This window comes from Ovis aries, chromosome 17, assembly GCF_016772045.2.
Source record: "Ovis aries strain OAR_USU_Benz2616 breed Rambouillet chromosome 17, ARS-UI_Ramb_v3.0, whole genome shotgun sequence".
NCBI lineage: Eukaryota > Metazoa > Chordata > Mammalia > Artiodactyla > Bovidae > Ovis > Ovis aries.
In genome coordinates, this window is record NC_056070.1 from 29,076,751 (window position 1) to 29,091,447 (window position 14,697).

At 37.1% G+C, this 14,697-nt stretch overlaps 1 protein-coding gene across 5 annotated transcripts in view; it reads left to right on the plus strand.

The window, feature by feature from the left end:
• The window catches only part of LOC101108690 (sodium channel and clathrin linker 1), a 183,321-nt gene that overhangs the window by 148,232 nt on the left and 20,392 nt on the right, over window positions 1-14,697 (plus strand). For 2 of the 5 annotated variants that reach the window (XR_009596990.1, XR_009596991.1), the window contains 3 exons: window positions 5,371-5,442; window positions 8,996-9,185; window positions 10,943-10,984. Coding sequence is in view for 3 of the 5 variants with exons in the window: in XM_060401008.1 (XP_060256991.1) it covers window positions 5,371-5,442; window positions 8,996-9,070; window positions 10,943-11,088 (293 nt within the window). In the remaining 2 variants the exon portion in view is untranslated. Of the gene's footprint in view, window positions 1-2,856; window positions 2,962-5,370; window positions 5,449-8,995; window positions 9,186-10,942; window positions 11,089-14,697 lie in introns of those variants that run through there. The other 3 variants (XM_060401008.1, XM_060401009.1, XM_060401010.1) reach the window with 2 other exon arrangements.

Below are 14,697 nucleotides of genomic sequence, written 5' to 3' on the forward strand. Positions count from 1 at the left end.
ACCTTCTCCTTGCTATACTGAGCCCAGGGCTGTTCAGTCACATTATGCTGATACCACACAGTTTGTGAATTGCGTTACCATTTACAATTCCATTATCAAAACTAACTCTTGCATTTTTGCGTTAAAAGTAAAGAATTGTTTCTTGGTTTGAATTCTGAGCCTTATGAAAGTTAGAACTGTCTTAGAGGGACTTCTCTGGTGGTCCAGTGGCCAAGACTCTGCACTCCCAATGCTGGGGGCCTGGGTTTGATCCCTGGTCTGGGAACTGGATCCCACATGCCACAAAGAAGACCCAGCACAACCAAATAAATAAATACAAAAAATTTTTAAAAATAAACTATCTTGGAAATATAACTTTGCCTACATATGAAGAAAAAGGGAGGACATAATATTTGTCTTTTCCTCTAATATGAATTAATTCATAAGTGGTGAGGGTAAAGTTAAAAAATTTAAAGTGAGTTTAGGAGTAAAAAACCACAAAAACCCATTTTAAAGACGAAAAAACTAAAAAACAGAGTAGCTGGAGAGGGTGTGGAGAAAAGGGAACCCTCTTACACTGTTGGTGGGAATGCAAACTAGTACAGCCACTATGGAGAACAGTGTGGAGGTTCCTTAAAAAATTGGAAATAAAACTGTCTTATGACCCAGCAATGCCACTGCTGGGCATACACACTGAGGAAACCAGAATTGAAAGAGACACGTGTACCCCAATGTTCATCGCAGCACTGTTTATAATAGCCAGGACATGGAAGCAACCTAGATGTCCATCAGCAGATGAATGGATAAGAAAGCTGTGGTACATATACACAGTGGAGTATTACTCAGCCATTAAAAAGAATCCATTTTAATCAGTTCTAATGAGGTGGATGAAACTGGAGCTGATTATACAGAGTGAAGTAAGCCAGAAAGAAAAACACCAATACAGTATACTAACACATATATATGGGATTTAGAAAGATGGTAATGATAACCCTGTATGCAAGACAGCAAAAGAGACACACATGTATAGAACAGTCTTTTTGACTCTGTGGGAGAGGGAGAGGGTGGGATGATTTGGGACAATGGCATTGAAACATGTATGCTATCATATATGAAACGAATCGCTAGTCCCAAGTTCGATGCAGGATACAGGATGCTTGGGGCCGATGCACTGGGATGACCCAGAGCGATGGTACGGGGAGGGAGGTAGGAGGGGGGTTCAGGATGGGGAACACATGTACACCTGTGGTGGATTCATGTTGATGTATGACAAAACCAATATAATATTCTAAAGTAATTAGCCTCCAATTAAAATAAATTTATATTAAAAAATTTCCAAATCCGTGAAAATGAAAGAGTTGTACAATGAACACTTATTTCTGTCTCACCCAGAAAACTTTTAGTGTCTTGCTGTGTCCTTTCCATGTCTCTTTATGTTCCATACACACTCTTCCCTTTTGCCATACATTCAAATATAAGCTTCAGGCCTCATGACACTTCATCTTGACATCTGTTTTCTAGACAAAGGGCATTTTGTTACGCAACCACAGCAATATTACCATATCTTTAAAAAATCAGTATTATTTCAGGCCACACTCAGATTTCTCTAGAATATTCTTTAAGGTTGTTTAGATTTTAAAGTTCAGCATCCAGTCCATGTTTATATATCATTGTATTTGACTGCCATATCTCTGTGCCTGCATGCATGAACAGTTGTGTCCGACTCTTTGCAACCCCATAAACTGTAGCCCTCGAGGCTCCTCTGTCCATGGGATTATCCCGACAGGAAACCTGAAGTGAGTTGCCATTTCCTCCTCCATGGATCTTCCTGATTCAGGTATTGAACCTGTGTCCCCTGCAGCTCTTGCATCGGTAGGCAGATTCTTTGCCACTGAACCACTTAGGAAGCCTACCATGTCTCTGTTCTTGTTAAGTCGTGTCTGACTCTTTGAGACCCCATAGATTGCAACACACCAGGCTTCCCTGTCCTTGACTGTCTCCCGGAATTTGCTCACACTCATGTCCATTGAGCCGGTGATGCCATCCAGCCATCTTGTCCTCTGTCACCCCCTTTTCCTTCTGCCCTCAATCTTTCCCAGCGTCAGGATCTTTTCCAGCAAGTCGGCTCTTCGCATCAGTTGGCCAGAGTATTGGAGTTTCAGCTTCAGCATCATTCCTTCCAATGAATATTCAGGGATTTTTTTCCTTTAGGATTTACTGGTTTGATCTCTTTGCAGCCCAAGGGACTCTCAAGAGTCTTCTCCAGTACCACAGTTTGAAAGCATGAAGTGTTAAGCATTCAGCCTTCTTTATAGTCCAACCCTCACACCTGTACATGAGTACTGGAAAAACCATAGCTTTGGCTCTTAGTTGGCAAAGTGAAGTCTCTGCTTTTAATATGCTGTCTAGGTTTGTCATGGCTTTCTCTCCAAGGAGCAAGCATCTTTTACTTCCATGACTGCAGCCAACCATCCTCAGTGATTTTGGAGCCCAAGAAAGGAAAATCTATCACTATTTCCACTTTTTCTCTACCGTCAGAGCCTTTAGCAGAGTCAGTGAAGCAGAAGTAGATGTTTTTCCAGAGTTCCCTTGCTTTCTCTATGATCCAGTGGACTTTGGCAGTTTGATCTCTGGTTCCTCGGCCTTTTCTAAACCCAGGTTGTACATTTGTAGGTTCTCAGTTCACATACTGCTGAAGCCTAGCTTGAAGATTCTGAGTGTAACCTTGCTAGCATGTGAACAGAGTGCAGTTGTGCAGTAGTTTGAACATTCTTTGGCATTGCAATGAAAACTAACCTTTTCCAGTTCTGTGGCCAGTGCTGTTTTCCCAGTTTGCTGACATATCGAGTTCAGTGCTTTAACAACATCATCTCTTAGGATTTGAAACAGCTCAGCTGGAATTCCATCACCTCCACTAGCTTTGTTCATAATAATGCTTCCTAAGGCCCACTCGACTTTACACTCCAGGATGTCTGGCTATAGGTGAGTGACCATACCATCATGGTTATCTGGATCATTAAGACTTTTTTGGTATAGTTCTTCTGTGTATTCTTGACCCCTCTTCTTAATCTCTAAATCTGCTTCTGTTAGGTCCTTACTGTTTCTGTCCTTTATTGTGCCCATCCTAACATAAAATGTTCATTTTGTATCTCTAATTTTCTTGAAGAGATCTCTAGTCTTTCCATTCTGTTGTTTTCCCCCATTTCTTTGCATTGTTCATTTAACAAGGCTTTCTTATCTGTCCTTGCTCTTCACTGGAATTCTGCATTCAGTTGGGTATATCTTTCTCTTTCTCTCTTGCTTTTTGCTTCTCTTCTTTCCTCAGCTATTTATAAAGCCTCCTCAGACAACCACTTTGCCTTCTTGCAATTATTTTTCTTTGGGGTGGTTTTGGTTACTGCCTCCTGTACTGTGTTACAAACCTCCATCCATAGTTCTTCAGGCACTTCGTCTATGAGATCTAATCCCTTGAATCTATTCATCATGTCTACTGTAAAATCATAAGGGATTGTATTTAGGTCATACCTGAATGGTTAGTGGTTTCCCTATTTTCTTCCATTTAAGCCTGAATTTTGCAATAAAGCTCCTGATCTAAGCCACAGTCAGCCCCCATTTTGTTTTTGCTGACCATATAGAGCTTCTCCATCTTCAACTGCAGAGAATATAATCAATCTGATTTTGATATTGACCACCTGGTGATGTCCATGTGTAGAATCATCTCTTGTGTTGCTAGAAAAGGGTGAGAGTCCATCTTCTATTAAGCCAGAGAAATTAAGGAAATATGCATAAATGTACAATAATGCCACTTTTCTAAATATTTTTTTAATTTTTGGAAAATATACATATTTTCAAAAAAGTGTATTTTTTATGTTAACCTGTGACAACTTTAGTTACTTTTACTTATAAGGGATTCAGTTCAGTTCAGTCACTTAGTTGTGTCTGACTCTTTGCAACCCCATGAATCACAGCACGCCAGCCCTCCCTGTCCATCACCAACTCCCGGAGTTCTTCCAAACTCATGTCCATCGAGTTGGTGGTGCCATCCAGCCATCTCATCCTCTGTCATCCCCTTCTCCTCCTGCCCCCAATCCCTCTCAGCATCAGAGTCTTCCAATGAGTCAACTCTTCGCACGTGGTGGCCAAAGTACTGGAGTTTCAGCTTTAGCATCAGTCCTTCCAAAGAAATCCCAAGGCTGATCTCCTTCAGAATGGACTGGTGGATCTCATCCTCGGTCGTCCCTTTCTCCTCCTGCCCCCAATCCCTCCCAGCAACAGAGTCTTTTCCAATGAGTCAACTCTTCGCACGTGGTGGCCAAAGTACTGGAGTTTCAGCTTTAGCATCATTCCTTCAAGAGAAATCCCAGGGTTGATCTCCTTCAGAATGGACTGGTTGGATCTCCTTGCAGTCCAAGGGACTCTCGAGTCTTCTCCAACACCACACTTCAAAAGCATCAATTCTTCGGCGCTCAGCTTTCTTCAAGTCTAACTCTCACATCCATACATGACCACTGGAAAACCATAGCCTTGACTAGACGGACCTTTGTTGGCAAAACAATGTTTCTGCTTTTGAATATGCTATCTAGGTTGGTCATAACTTTTCTTCCAAGGAGTAAGCATCTTTTAATTTCATGGCTGCAATCACCATCTGCAGTGGTTTTGGAGCCCCCCAAAATAAAGTCTGACTGTTTCCACTGTTTCCCGATCTATTTGCCATGAAGTGATAGGACCAAATGCCATGATCTTCGTTTTCTGAACGTTGAGCTTTAAGCGAACTTTTTCACTCTTCTCTTTTACTTTCATCAAGAGGCTTTTTAGTTCCTCTTCACTTTCTGTCATAAGAGTGGTGTCATGTGCATATCTGAGGTTATTGATATTTCTCCCAGCAATCTTGATTCCAGCTTGTGCTTCTTCCAGCCCAGAGTTTCTCATGATGTACTCTGCATATAAGTTAAATAAGCAGGATGGCAGTATGCGGCCTGACATACTCCTTTTCCTATTTGGAAGCAGTCTGTTGTTCCATGTCCAGTTCTAACTGTTGCTTCCTGACCTGCATATAGGTTTCTTTAATAAGTAAATATTTTTAAATTTTGTTTTCCTTTCTAATATGATAAATTTTAATAAAGAACTCGTTGTAAAAGCAAAATTCTTTGTTTTTATAGTATACAAGAATCTTAAGACAGGAAATTTAACAATCACTGTCCTTTAGGATTTATCACCTTGTTCATTTACTTTCCCTGTCATGATAAATCCTTGACTCAATATATTTTGTATTTATCCTTTATGCCTTAAAAGTTATAATTTTATTTTTAATCAAAATTAGTATTATACATGTTTTATTAGATGTTAATTATTTTTATTGTAGACTTAATTCATATGTGTCTTACTTTACAGATTATAAACACAAGAAAACAATATAATAAACAGATTTTTCAACTAACAGAAGAACTTTCAGCCCTTCAAATGGTATGTTAGAAAACTGTGTTAACATTTTCTTCTGAATATTGCTTATTTTAAAGGTCAAGATCACATTATTGAGCATCCATTTATTCAGAAGATAGTCATTAATGCAGGGACTGAGATAGATGCTAGGAAAAGAAAAAAAATCAAGATAAACATACTACCTGCAATCTTGGAACTTATGGTCTGGTAAGAAAGATGCATGACATTTATCACGTTTCACTATGATTACCTTTTTTCAACAAAGAATGCATAGGGTACTGCTGAAGCATCCAGGTACAGTTGCTGCCACGTGCTGGGTTCATTTGAGAGGTCAGAAAAAAAGAAAGATACATAGCAGTGGGAAGGAAGAAAGTCTTCCAAAAAGAAATGAGTACTGGGGAATGTGTAGGCAAAGAAGGAAGAGGAAAGAGTACTTGTGTAACTCGAGGTGGGATTAAATATATACATTTAAATTTAACTCGAAGATTTGATGAAGTGGAATTTAATAACTTTGTTCACAGGAGCATAAAAGTAAAACAGTTTCCAGAGATTAGAAAGATTGTCATTTCCAGTTTTGCAAACTCATCTTTTCTGAATCTCTATGTAATTTTTAATCTTTCTTACAAAATTTATCAACGAATTATGTCTGGTAATAAGTATAAGACATCACATATGCCTTCTATTCTATCTTCTTGTCTTCCTTCTTGCTCCCTGCCTCCCCTTCTTTGTCTTTCTCCATGAAAGTCTTATCTTTCCAAGTAGCTTGTAAGTACTTCACAATAGCAAAATATTATGCTTTACTTTATTTTCTCCATTGCTTAATACAATATTTTGCACAATGTATTTTCAATAAATAGTTACTGACTAATTGATATTTAAACACCCCTAAAAGAATGATCATATTTTTCGACATTCTAGTCTAGGATTATTTAATAGATGTAAACTCTGGTGGGACAAGAACAGTATTTCTTTCTATGTAGAAATAGATACTATATAAAGTCTGCAGAGATTTTAAAAATAATTGATAGCTATGTAACAATCAGAGCTATATAAACTCACTTTAGAGTAAAAAGTATAATTTCTGTGTCTTAAGAGATGCTGCTTAGGATTTATAGTAAAACATTCATAGCTCATAACTAAGTGGATTTTTCTAAAGATATTAAATATTATCTGATGTCATATTGGTTTCGTTAAAAAAGCTGTACTAAATGGAGTTTTTTGAATGTTAATCACTTAGAGGTATGCTTGAAGTACGACATGTTCAACTACTTTTAAAAAGCACATTTTCTCAGAAACTCAGACTGCAGTTTGAGGCGTAATAACCTGATGCTGACTATTGATTTCTGTTCTTCATTACCAGTTTTACCCTGTATGCTATAAAGATGAAGTTAGGGAAGTTAACCATACTTTAGCTAAACCAACCTAAGTTATGCTTGCAGGACAGAGAAAACCTTATATTTTAGGGTATTGTGCAGATTTTTTGGATAGACATCACTGACTCCATGTACATGAGTTTGAGCAAGCTCTCGGAGTTGGTGATGGACAGGGAAGCCAGGCACACTGCAGTCCATGGGATTGCAAAGAGTTAGACGCAACTGAACTGAGCTGAAGAAAAGATCAGAGTCAGTTTTATCTCAAGCCATGTACCCCCTTTAAAGAGTAGTGTAACAGAATTTCTCTTGAAATACTCAAGGTTTTACTCCTGCCAAGTAGCAGAGGTTTTTGTTAATCTATAGCAAATGAGGGAGAGGATTGGTTATAAATTCCCAAGTTCATACAAGTAATTTGAGACGTTCATTATGATCTTTTTCAGATCCATTATCATGGCTTATATGATAATCAGTGTGATATTGATTCTTAATATTTATTGAGATTATCTTTATGATACACTTTGGGGGTATGATTTTGAAAATACTTCATGAGTACCTGAAAAAATTTCTAGTATCATTTGGTTGTTTCTTGTCCAAAAGGTAGGAATATTGGTGGTGATTGACAGCAGATATCTGCTAAAATTTTTAGACCAGTGAAACTACTCTATATGATACTATAATAGTGGATATATGTCATTATAAATCTTTTCAAACTCACAAAATATACAGCACCAAAATTGAACTCTAAACTGTGGACTCTAGGTGATAATGATGTGTGATGTAGGTACATCAATTTTAACAAATGTACCGCTACTATTGCAGGATGTTAATAATGGGAGAGGTTATCTATGTATGAGGGAAGGAAGTATAGGGGAAATCTGTAACTTCCCCTCAATTTTACTGTGAACCTAAACTGCTCTAAGAAATAGTCAATTAAAAAATTACATGAGATAGGTATGAACATAGGAGAAATCCCAAATTTCGTACCACAATACTACCTTTTCATAGATTAGCAACTTACTACATAAATGTGTCTTACCCAGTAAGTTCTCTCTTAATAAAAGATAAATTTAGATTAATTATCTGATTTATTTTAGAAGCTTTAAAAACATTTTTAAGCTTTCTTACTTTGTATTGTAGTTTCAGATGAACAGGAAAAGGACTCAGCCATAATATACATGTATCCATTCTCCCCCAAACTCCCCTCCCATCTAGACTGTTACGTAACAATGAGCAGAGTCCCATGTGCTATACAGTAGGTCCTTGTTGGTTATCCATTTTAAGTATAGCAGTGTATGTTGTACTTTTGTAAAATATAATTATGATAAAGATAATTGAATATTAGCAGTGTGTTGTCAGCAAAGCAGGTTCATTCATAGCATAATGGTAGAAAATAACCATACCCATTCTTAAAAATAGAGAATAGCTATGAAGAGCCATTGTTAGAATGATTGTTCTTAGTTTCAGTCTCATTTGCAAAACTTTAAATTGTATTGACTATTGATGAGCTTGTTTGATTTTACTGATTAAAATTTTTCAAGCCAGTAACCTGGTACTCTGTGACCACCTAGAAGTGTGGAAAGGAGGGGACATGTGTATACTTATGTCTGATTCCTGTTAATTGTATGGCAAAAACCAATACAATATTATAAAGCAGTTATCCTCCAATTAAAAATTTTAAAAAAAAAACTTTCAAGCCAGAAATGTTTTCTGTTCATGTTAGTAAAATGTTTTACTGTATCAATTTGCTGTTTACAAGATTTACGATAGAAAATTAACCATTCTAGAATTTATATATCCATGTACGTTTTAGGCCAGAGGTTATCCCTGTGGTGGTGTGCCACAGTCTAGTTCTGTTACCTTTTTAAAATATGTGATAAGAGTATATGAAAAGGAAAACTGTAATATGAGATAGGGATTTCATTTATTTCTCCCTGGAATCCATCAACCTCTGTATTCCATCTAGGATGTTTACCTATAACTCACTGGCTTTCTACATCCGAGTTGATTTCTGAAATCCTGAATAGGTAGCTTTTGAAGTTTGAGCTTTTTTAAAAAAATAATAATAATAATGAATATGATCTTCTTACATAGATAGGGTAAGTGTGATATTTCTGTTATAAACAAATTGTTTTCCTTTTCCATTTCCCCCATTTTTCTTAAGGTTTTACAACTATGTTTATTTAAAATATGATTTTAATTTATAGGAGTGTGCTGAAAAACAAGATCAAATCGAACGAGCCATCAGGGAGAAAAAAGCAGTGGAAGAAGAACTAGAAAAGGTAAAAAGAAAAAGGAAAAAAATAACTACCTAAACCCAACTGCAAATATTCAACATTACTGTCTGCTTTCATCATACTATCTACTAGCAACCCCTATGTTATAAGTATTCTCCTGGTGAGTTCTTTTATTTGCTTGGAATATTTTCAGAATCTGCATTTGAATACTGATATTGCCTATATACATTTCTTTATAAGAGTGGCCTCATTTTTTTGAACTTTTTTATGATGTAACTGTATTCCTTGCTTAGACCACATCCCAGTATTAAATTTCATTTTGTCTTTCTTTTTTTAAAATTCCTACCAACTTTTACTGGGTTTAGGCCATCTGTAAACATAGCAGGTATATATAAACAAAAAATTATAAATTGCTATGATTTTTACCTTTTAAAAGTACAGATTTTTATTCATAGTTTGGAAAGAATATTTACCCCAGTGGCATTTGAGAAAGAATATTGTAAGAAGTCTATAGTTTAAAATTTACTTCTTACTTAGATAACTTTTTTTTTAATTAGCAGCAAATAATCCACTCTTAAAATACCTTGTGGGTAAAAAGGCTGCTGAATTTGATTCAGCACATACTGTGTTTCAGGTGCTGCATTAGGAACTTTCATAGAGAAGTTAAGTAACATGTCCGATGTTAAAAAAAAAATAGCGTATGGTAGAACCAGGGTTTGAGTTTCAAAGAAGAGCTATATAGCATCAAAAACATGTGATATATCTATATTATTGATGGAAAAAGATTATGAGAACATCAGATAGTAAAAGAGTAATTTACAAAACAGAATATAGTATATAATCCCATTTGTGGGGGAAAATAAGACATGCATGTCATGTTCAAGATAGGCTGTTCATGGTCACCGCTCCTGAAAGATTGATTCCTTCTGAGTCCTCTCTGTTGTGGAATAGGAATAGATCCCATTTAGATTGCCACCTGCCAGCAGGGTTTGGGATGAATTTTCAATATCATATGGCATAGGTTAAGGAATAGGCTTTATTGGAGAAATGTAAAACCTACGAGACTAAAGGCAACAGATAAAAGAAAAGTCAAAGCTTTCTCTTCTTCCACTGTTCTACAGCTAGGTATGCTATAGTCAGAATGAATAACCACTGGTTCTGAAGTATAGGTGTGTATTTTACCAGCAGGACATTGACATGCTGATACTGTCTTTTTGTAGAGCAGGAGTAACAAAGCAGTCTGGTCAGTGGGAAAAGACATTGGTTACTAGGCCAAGCAGTCTGGATTTGAAGAGTACCTCTGTATAGGGTTTGTCTGAAATGTGATCTGCCTCACATCTGGAGACCTTGCAGTTCATGGAATGTTATAGCCTCTGTGTCATAGGTGGAAGCTCAGTCTCATAGGAAGCAGAACTTGGCTACAACCACTTCTGTTGGGGAAGGGGAAACCTCCATTTCAGCTAAATCAGGGTCTGGTTAACCTAGAATGAGATTCTGGAGTCACTTTCAGATAGTTCTCACTGCACCACAGCATGTAGCTGTACTTTTGAATACAGCAATACAGAATTGCCCTGAAAGTGTTCATCAAAGAAAGTGATTATCTCCAAGTGGTAACATTTAGAGTATTTTTTAATTTCAGCTGTGTTCAATTACTTACTAACATATTAAAACTATTTGAATAGTACAATGAATAACTTTAAAAAATAAGCAATTATTTTGTATGTCAGTTTTCAGCATTTTATTTTGAAAATGCGAGACAACCAAAATTAATTATCGATGTATTTTAATCTTTTAGTGAGAACAGATGAGCACATCATGAGTTTTTATTTCTTATCATTTATTTCAGTTTCTAAACTGTGTAATTTCTTAAGATAATTTCTTTCTGCAAAATAATATACATATAAGCCTCTTCTGCAGATTTACCGTGAAGGCAGAATAAATGAAAATGATTACAGAAAACTAGAAGAAATGCACCAAAGATGCCTGGTTGCCGAGCGTTCAAAAGATGATCTTCAGCTGAGACTTAAGACAGCAGAAAATAAAATCAAACAACTTGAAATAAAGTAAGTTATTCTTTTACATTTTCAGAATTCATACAATTTTTGACAGATTTTTTAGATTTTTTATAGGATACATAATTACATCTTATGTAGGAAAAAAACCTTTTAGCACTGAACAGAACTTTTTTTTAAGATTATTTTTGAAAGCTAATTTCTTGAGAAAGAAGAGATGCAGTACTGAACCATTTTATTCTAAATTTCTTGTTTCTGGCAATTAAATAGGATGTTCATAAGATCTTTTTTTCATACTGACTATACAGCTTGTTTATAATTACTGCTTTTATACTCAGCTTAGAGGTATTGAATATTCAATAATTATCATTTTTTATTTATTATATTATCTGTTAAAATGATAAAGTTATAATCTGGCATATCCATTCTGAATATTCCTATACCTTATCCCCATCCAGAGTATTACTTAATATAGTAAAGCTTACATAAGTTGCATGAAGTTTCAATCTCTGTTATAGGGTATATTTTATGTATATTTTTAAAATAAAGAGGAGTGATATCAGCAATATGGCAGAATAAGAGGTCCCAGCCATTTCTCTCACAGAAACAAATATTTAACAAGCATCCATAGACAAAAGTGCCTTTAGGGGAGCACTGAGATCCATTTAGGAGGTTGTAAAACCCTGGTAGAGCCCCAAAATGAGGAAGCAAGCCTGTGTACCAGTGACAGGCCCTCCAACTGTGGTGTCATCTGTGAACTCAAAGCAACCTCATCTTCTGTGGACTTGGCTCTGGCCCTGCTTGCCCAATCCTGCACCTAGCCCCTTCCCAAGGAATCCTTCTGGGAACTCTTTATCAATAGGCCTGCTGACTTCAGACCTCACTGTGGCCCCTGGAGCACTCCTGTTTACCCAGCTGCAGTTCCACTCTCCCACAGCTTGAACTAATGCTGCCCACCAGGAAGCAGCCCAGTAACCAGACAGGAGCACTAACAGACCTGCCACACCTGATTGTTCCCCTGGTAACAAGTCTGCCAATCATTGACATGACTGCAGATCCAGCAAAAGCCACACTACATGGATCCAAACCCATCCTACCACAATCTGAGGCAGTCTTACATGCCCAGGAATTCACCCAAGGCAAGCAAAAGCTAATGCCTGTAGATGCCCCCATTATAGGACCACCAGCCTCAGACTTGACTAAGATCCCTGAAGCAGTCTGTGACCCAGCTCCAGTTTCACTCTACCACGGTTGAGAAGCAGTTTGGCCTGCCCATAAACCAGCCCAGTGACATGATAGGAGCACCCTTAGAATCCTAGTAGGCATAACATTTGACTGCACCCCTGGTTACAGGTCTGCCAGTCATGGACTGGCAACAACCACATGACATGGTCTCAGTTCCACCTAGCTGAGAACCCAGAGTCAGTCCCATCAGTTCTGGAACGAGGCAAGAAAAGGACTTTAGCTGTCAAAACCAGTCTAAAGACTGGAAGAGGAGTCTACTCCTTCAAATGCACAGATGGCAACAAAGAGCCAAGCAAACATGACACCACCAAAGCAAACTAATAAGACTCTAGTTCAGTTCAGTCACTCAGTCGTGTCCAACTCTTTGCGACCCCATGAATCACAGCACACCAGGCCTCCCTGTCCATCACCAACTCCCGGAGTTCACTCAGACTCATGCCCATCGAGTCAGTGATGCCATCCAGCCATCTCATCCTCTGTCGTCCCCTTCTCCTCCTGCCCCCAATCCCTCCCAGCATCAGAGTCTTTTCCAATGAGTCAACTCTTCGCATGAGGTGGCCAAAGTACTGGAGTTTCAGCTTTAGCATCATTCCTTCCAAAGAAATCCCAGGGCTGATCTCCTTCAGAATGGACTGGTTGGATCTCCTTGCAGTCCAAGGGACTCTCAAGAGTCTTCTTCAAAAGCATCAATTCTTTGGCGCTCAGCCTTCTTCACAGTCCAACTCTCACATCCATACATGACCACTGGAAAACCATAGCCTTGACTAGATGGACCTTAGTTGGCAAAGTAATGTCTCTGCTTTTGAATATGCTGTCTAGGTTGGTCATAACTTTCCTTCCAAGGAGTAAGTGTCTTTTAATTTCATGGCTGCAGTCACCATCTACAGTGATTTTGGAGCCCCAAAAAATAAAGTCTGACACTGTTTCCACTGTTTCCCCATCTATTTCCCATTAAGTGATGGGACCAGATGCCATGATCTTCGTTTTCTGAATGTTGAGCTTTAAGCCAACTTTTTCACTCTTCACTTTCACTTTCATCAAGAGGCTTTTGAGTTCCTGTTCACTTTCTGCCATAAGGGTGGTATCATCTGCATATCTGAGGTGATTGATATTTCTCCCGGCAATCTTGATTCCAACTTGTGTTTCTTCTAATCAACCCCAAACAAATGGGGATCCATGAACTTCTTGACAAAAAATTAAAAATAATTGTCTTAAGGTAGCTTGGTGAATACAGATGCTTAACTAAATGAAATCAGGAAAAAAAAACAATACATGGATGAAATGAAAAATTTAACTAAGTGAAACCATAAAGAGAGAACCAAACAAACCCTGGAGTTAAAGAATACAATGAAATTCAATAAAGCGCTTTATCAGCAGACTTGATCATGTAGAAGAAAAATCGGCTAACTCAAAGACTGGTCACTTGAAATCAATTCAGTTAGAGGAACAAAACAAAAAAGAATGAAAAAGAGTGAAGAAAACCTACATGACTTATGGGACACCTTGAAGTGAATGAATCAGTATTCACATTATGAAAATTCTAGAAGGAGCAAAGATGAGAAAGAATAGAAAGTTTATTTAAAGAAATAACAGAAAACTTCCCAAATCTGGGGAGAGTAATGAACATCCAGATCCATGATGCCCAAAGAAGCACAAATTAGGGTGAACATCAAGAACTTTACTTGACACATTATAATCAAAATGTCAGAAGTTTAAAAAAGAGAACTTGAAAATAGTAAGAAAAAAGGGACTCATCACATACATGGGACTCCCCAAATCCCTGCATAAATCTGTCAATGGATTTCTCAGAAGAAGTCTTGCAGGCCAAGAGAGAGTGTGTGGCACAGTATATTCAAAGTGCTGAATAACAACTGTGAACCAAAAATACTATATCCTGCAAAGCTGTCCATCAGAAACAAAGTAGAGATAAAAACTTTCCCAGACAAGCAGAAATCAAAAGAGAGTTCATTACCACTACACTTATGCAAGAAATGATGAAGGGAATTTTTCAAGTTGAAATGCAACTTTCAAGTTGAAAGCCGCAACATAAAAACATGAAAGTATAAACTTTTAGTGGTAAAGGTGAATATATAGTCAAATTCAGAATACTCTAACACTGTAATGGTGGTACATAGATAATTTTTAACTCTAGTATAGAAGTTAAAAGATAAACATTTTTAAATAACAATAGGTATAATATGTGTTCATGGATATATTATATAAAAAGATATAAATTATACACCAGTAATAAAAAAAAGAGAAGTGAAATTATAGAGATTTTTATGTGATTGAAGGCAAATTATTACCAGCTTAATATAAACTGTTTCCTGTAAGCCTCATGCTAATCAACAAAGAAAAAGTGTGTAATAAGTACACAAAAGATAAAGGAATGAAAACATAGTACAAAAATCAACA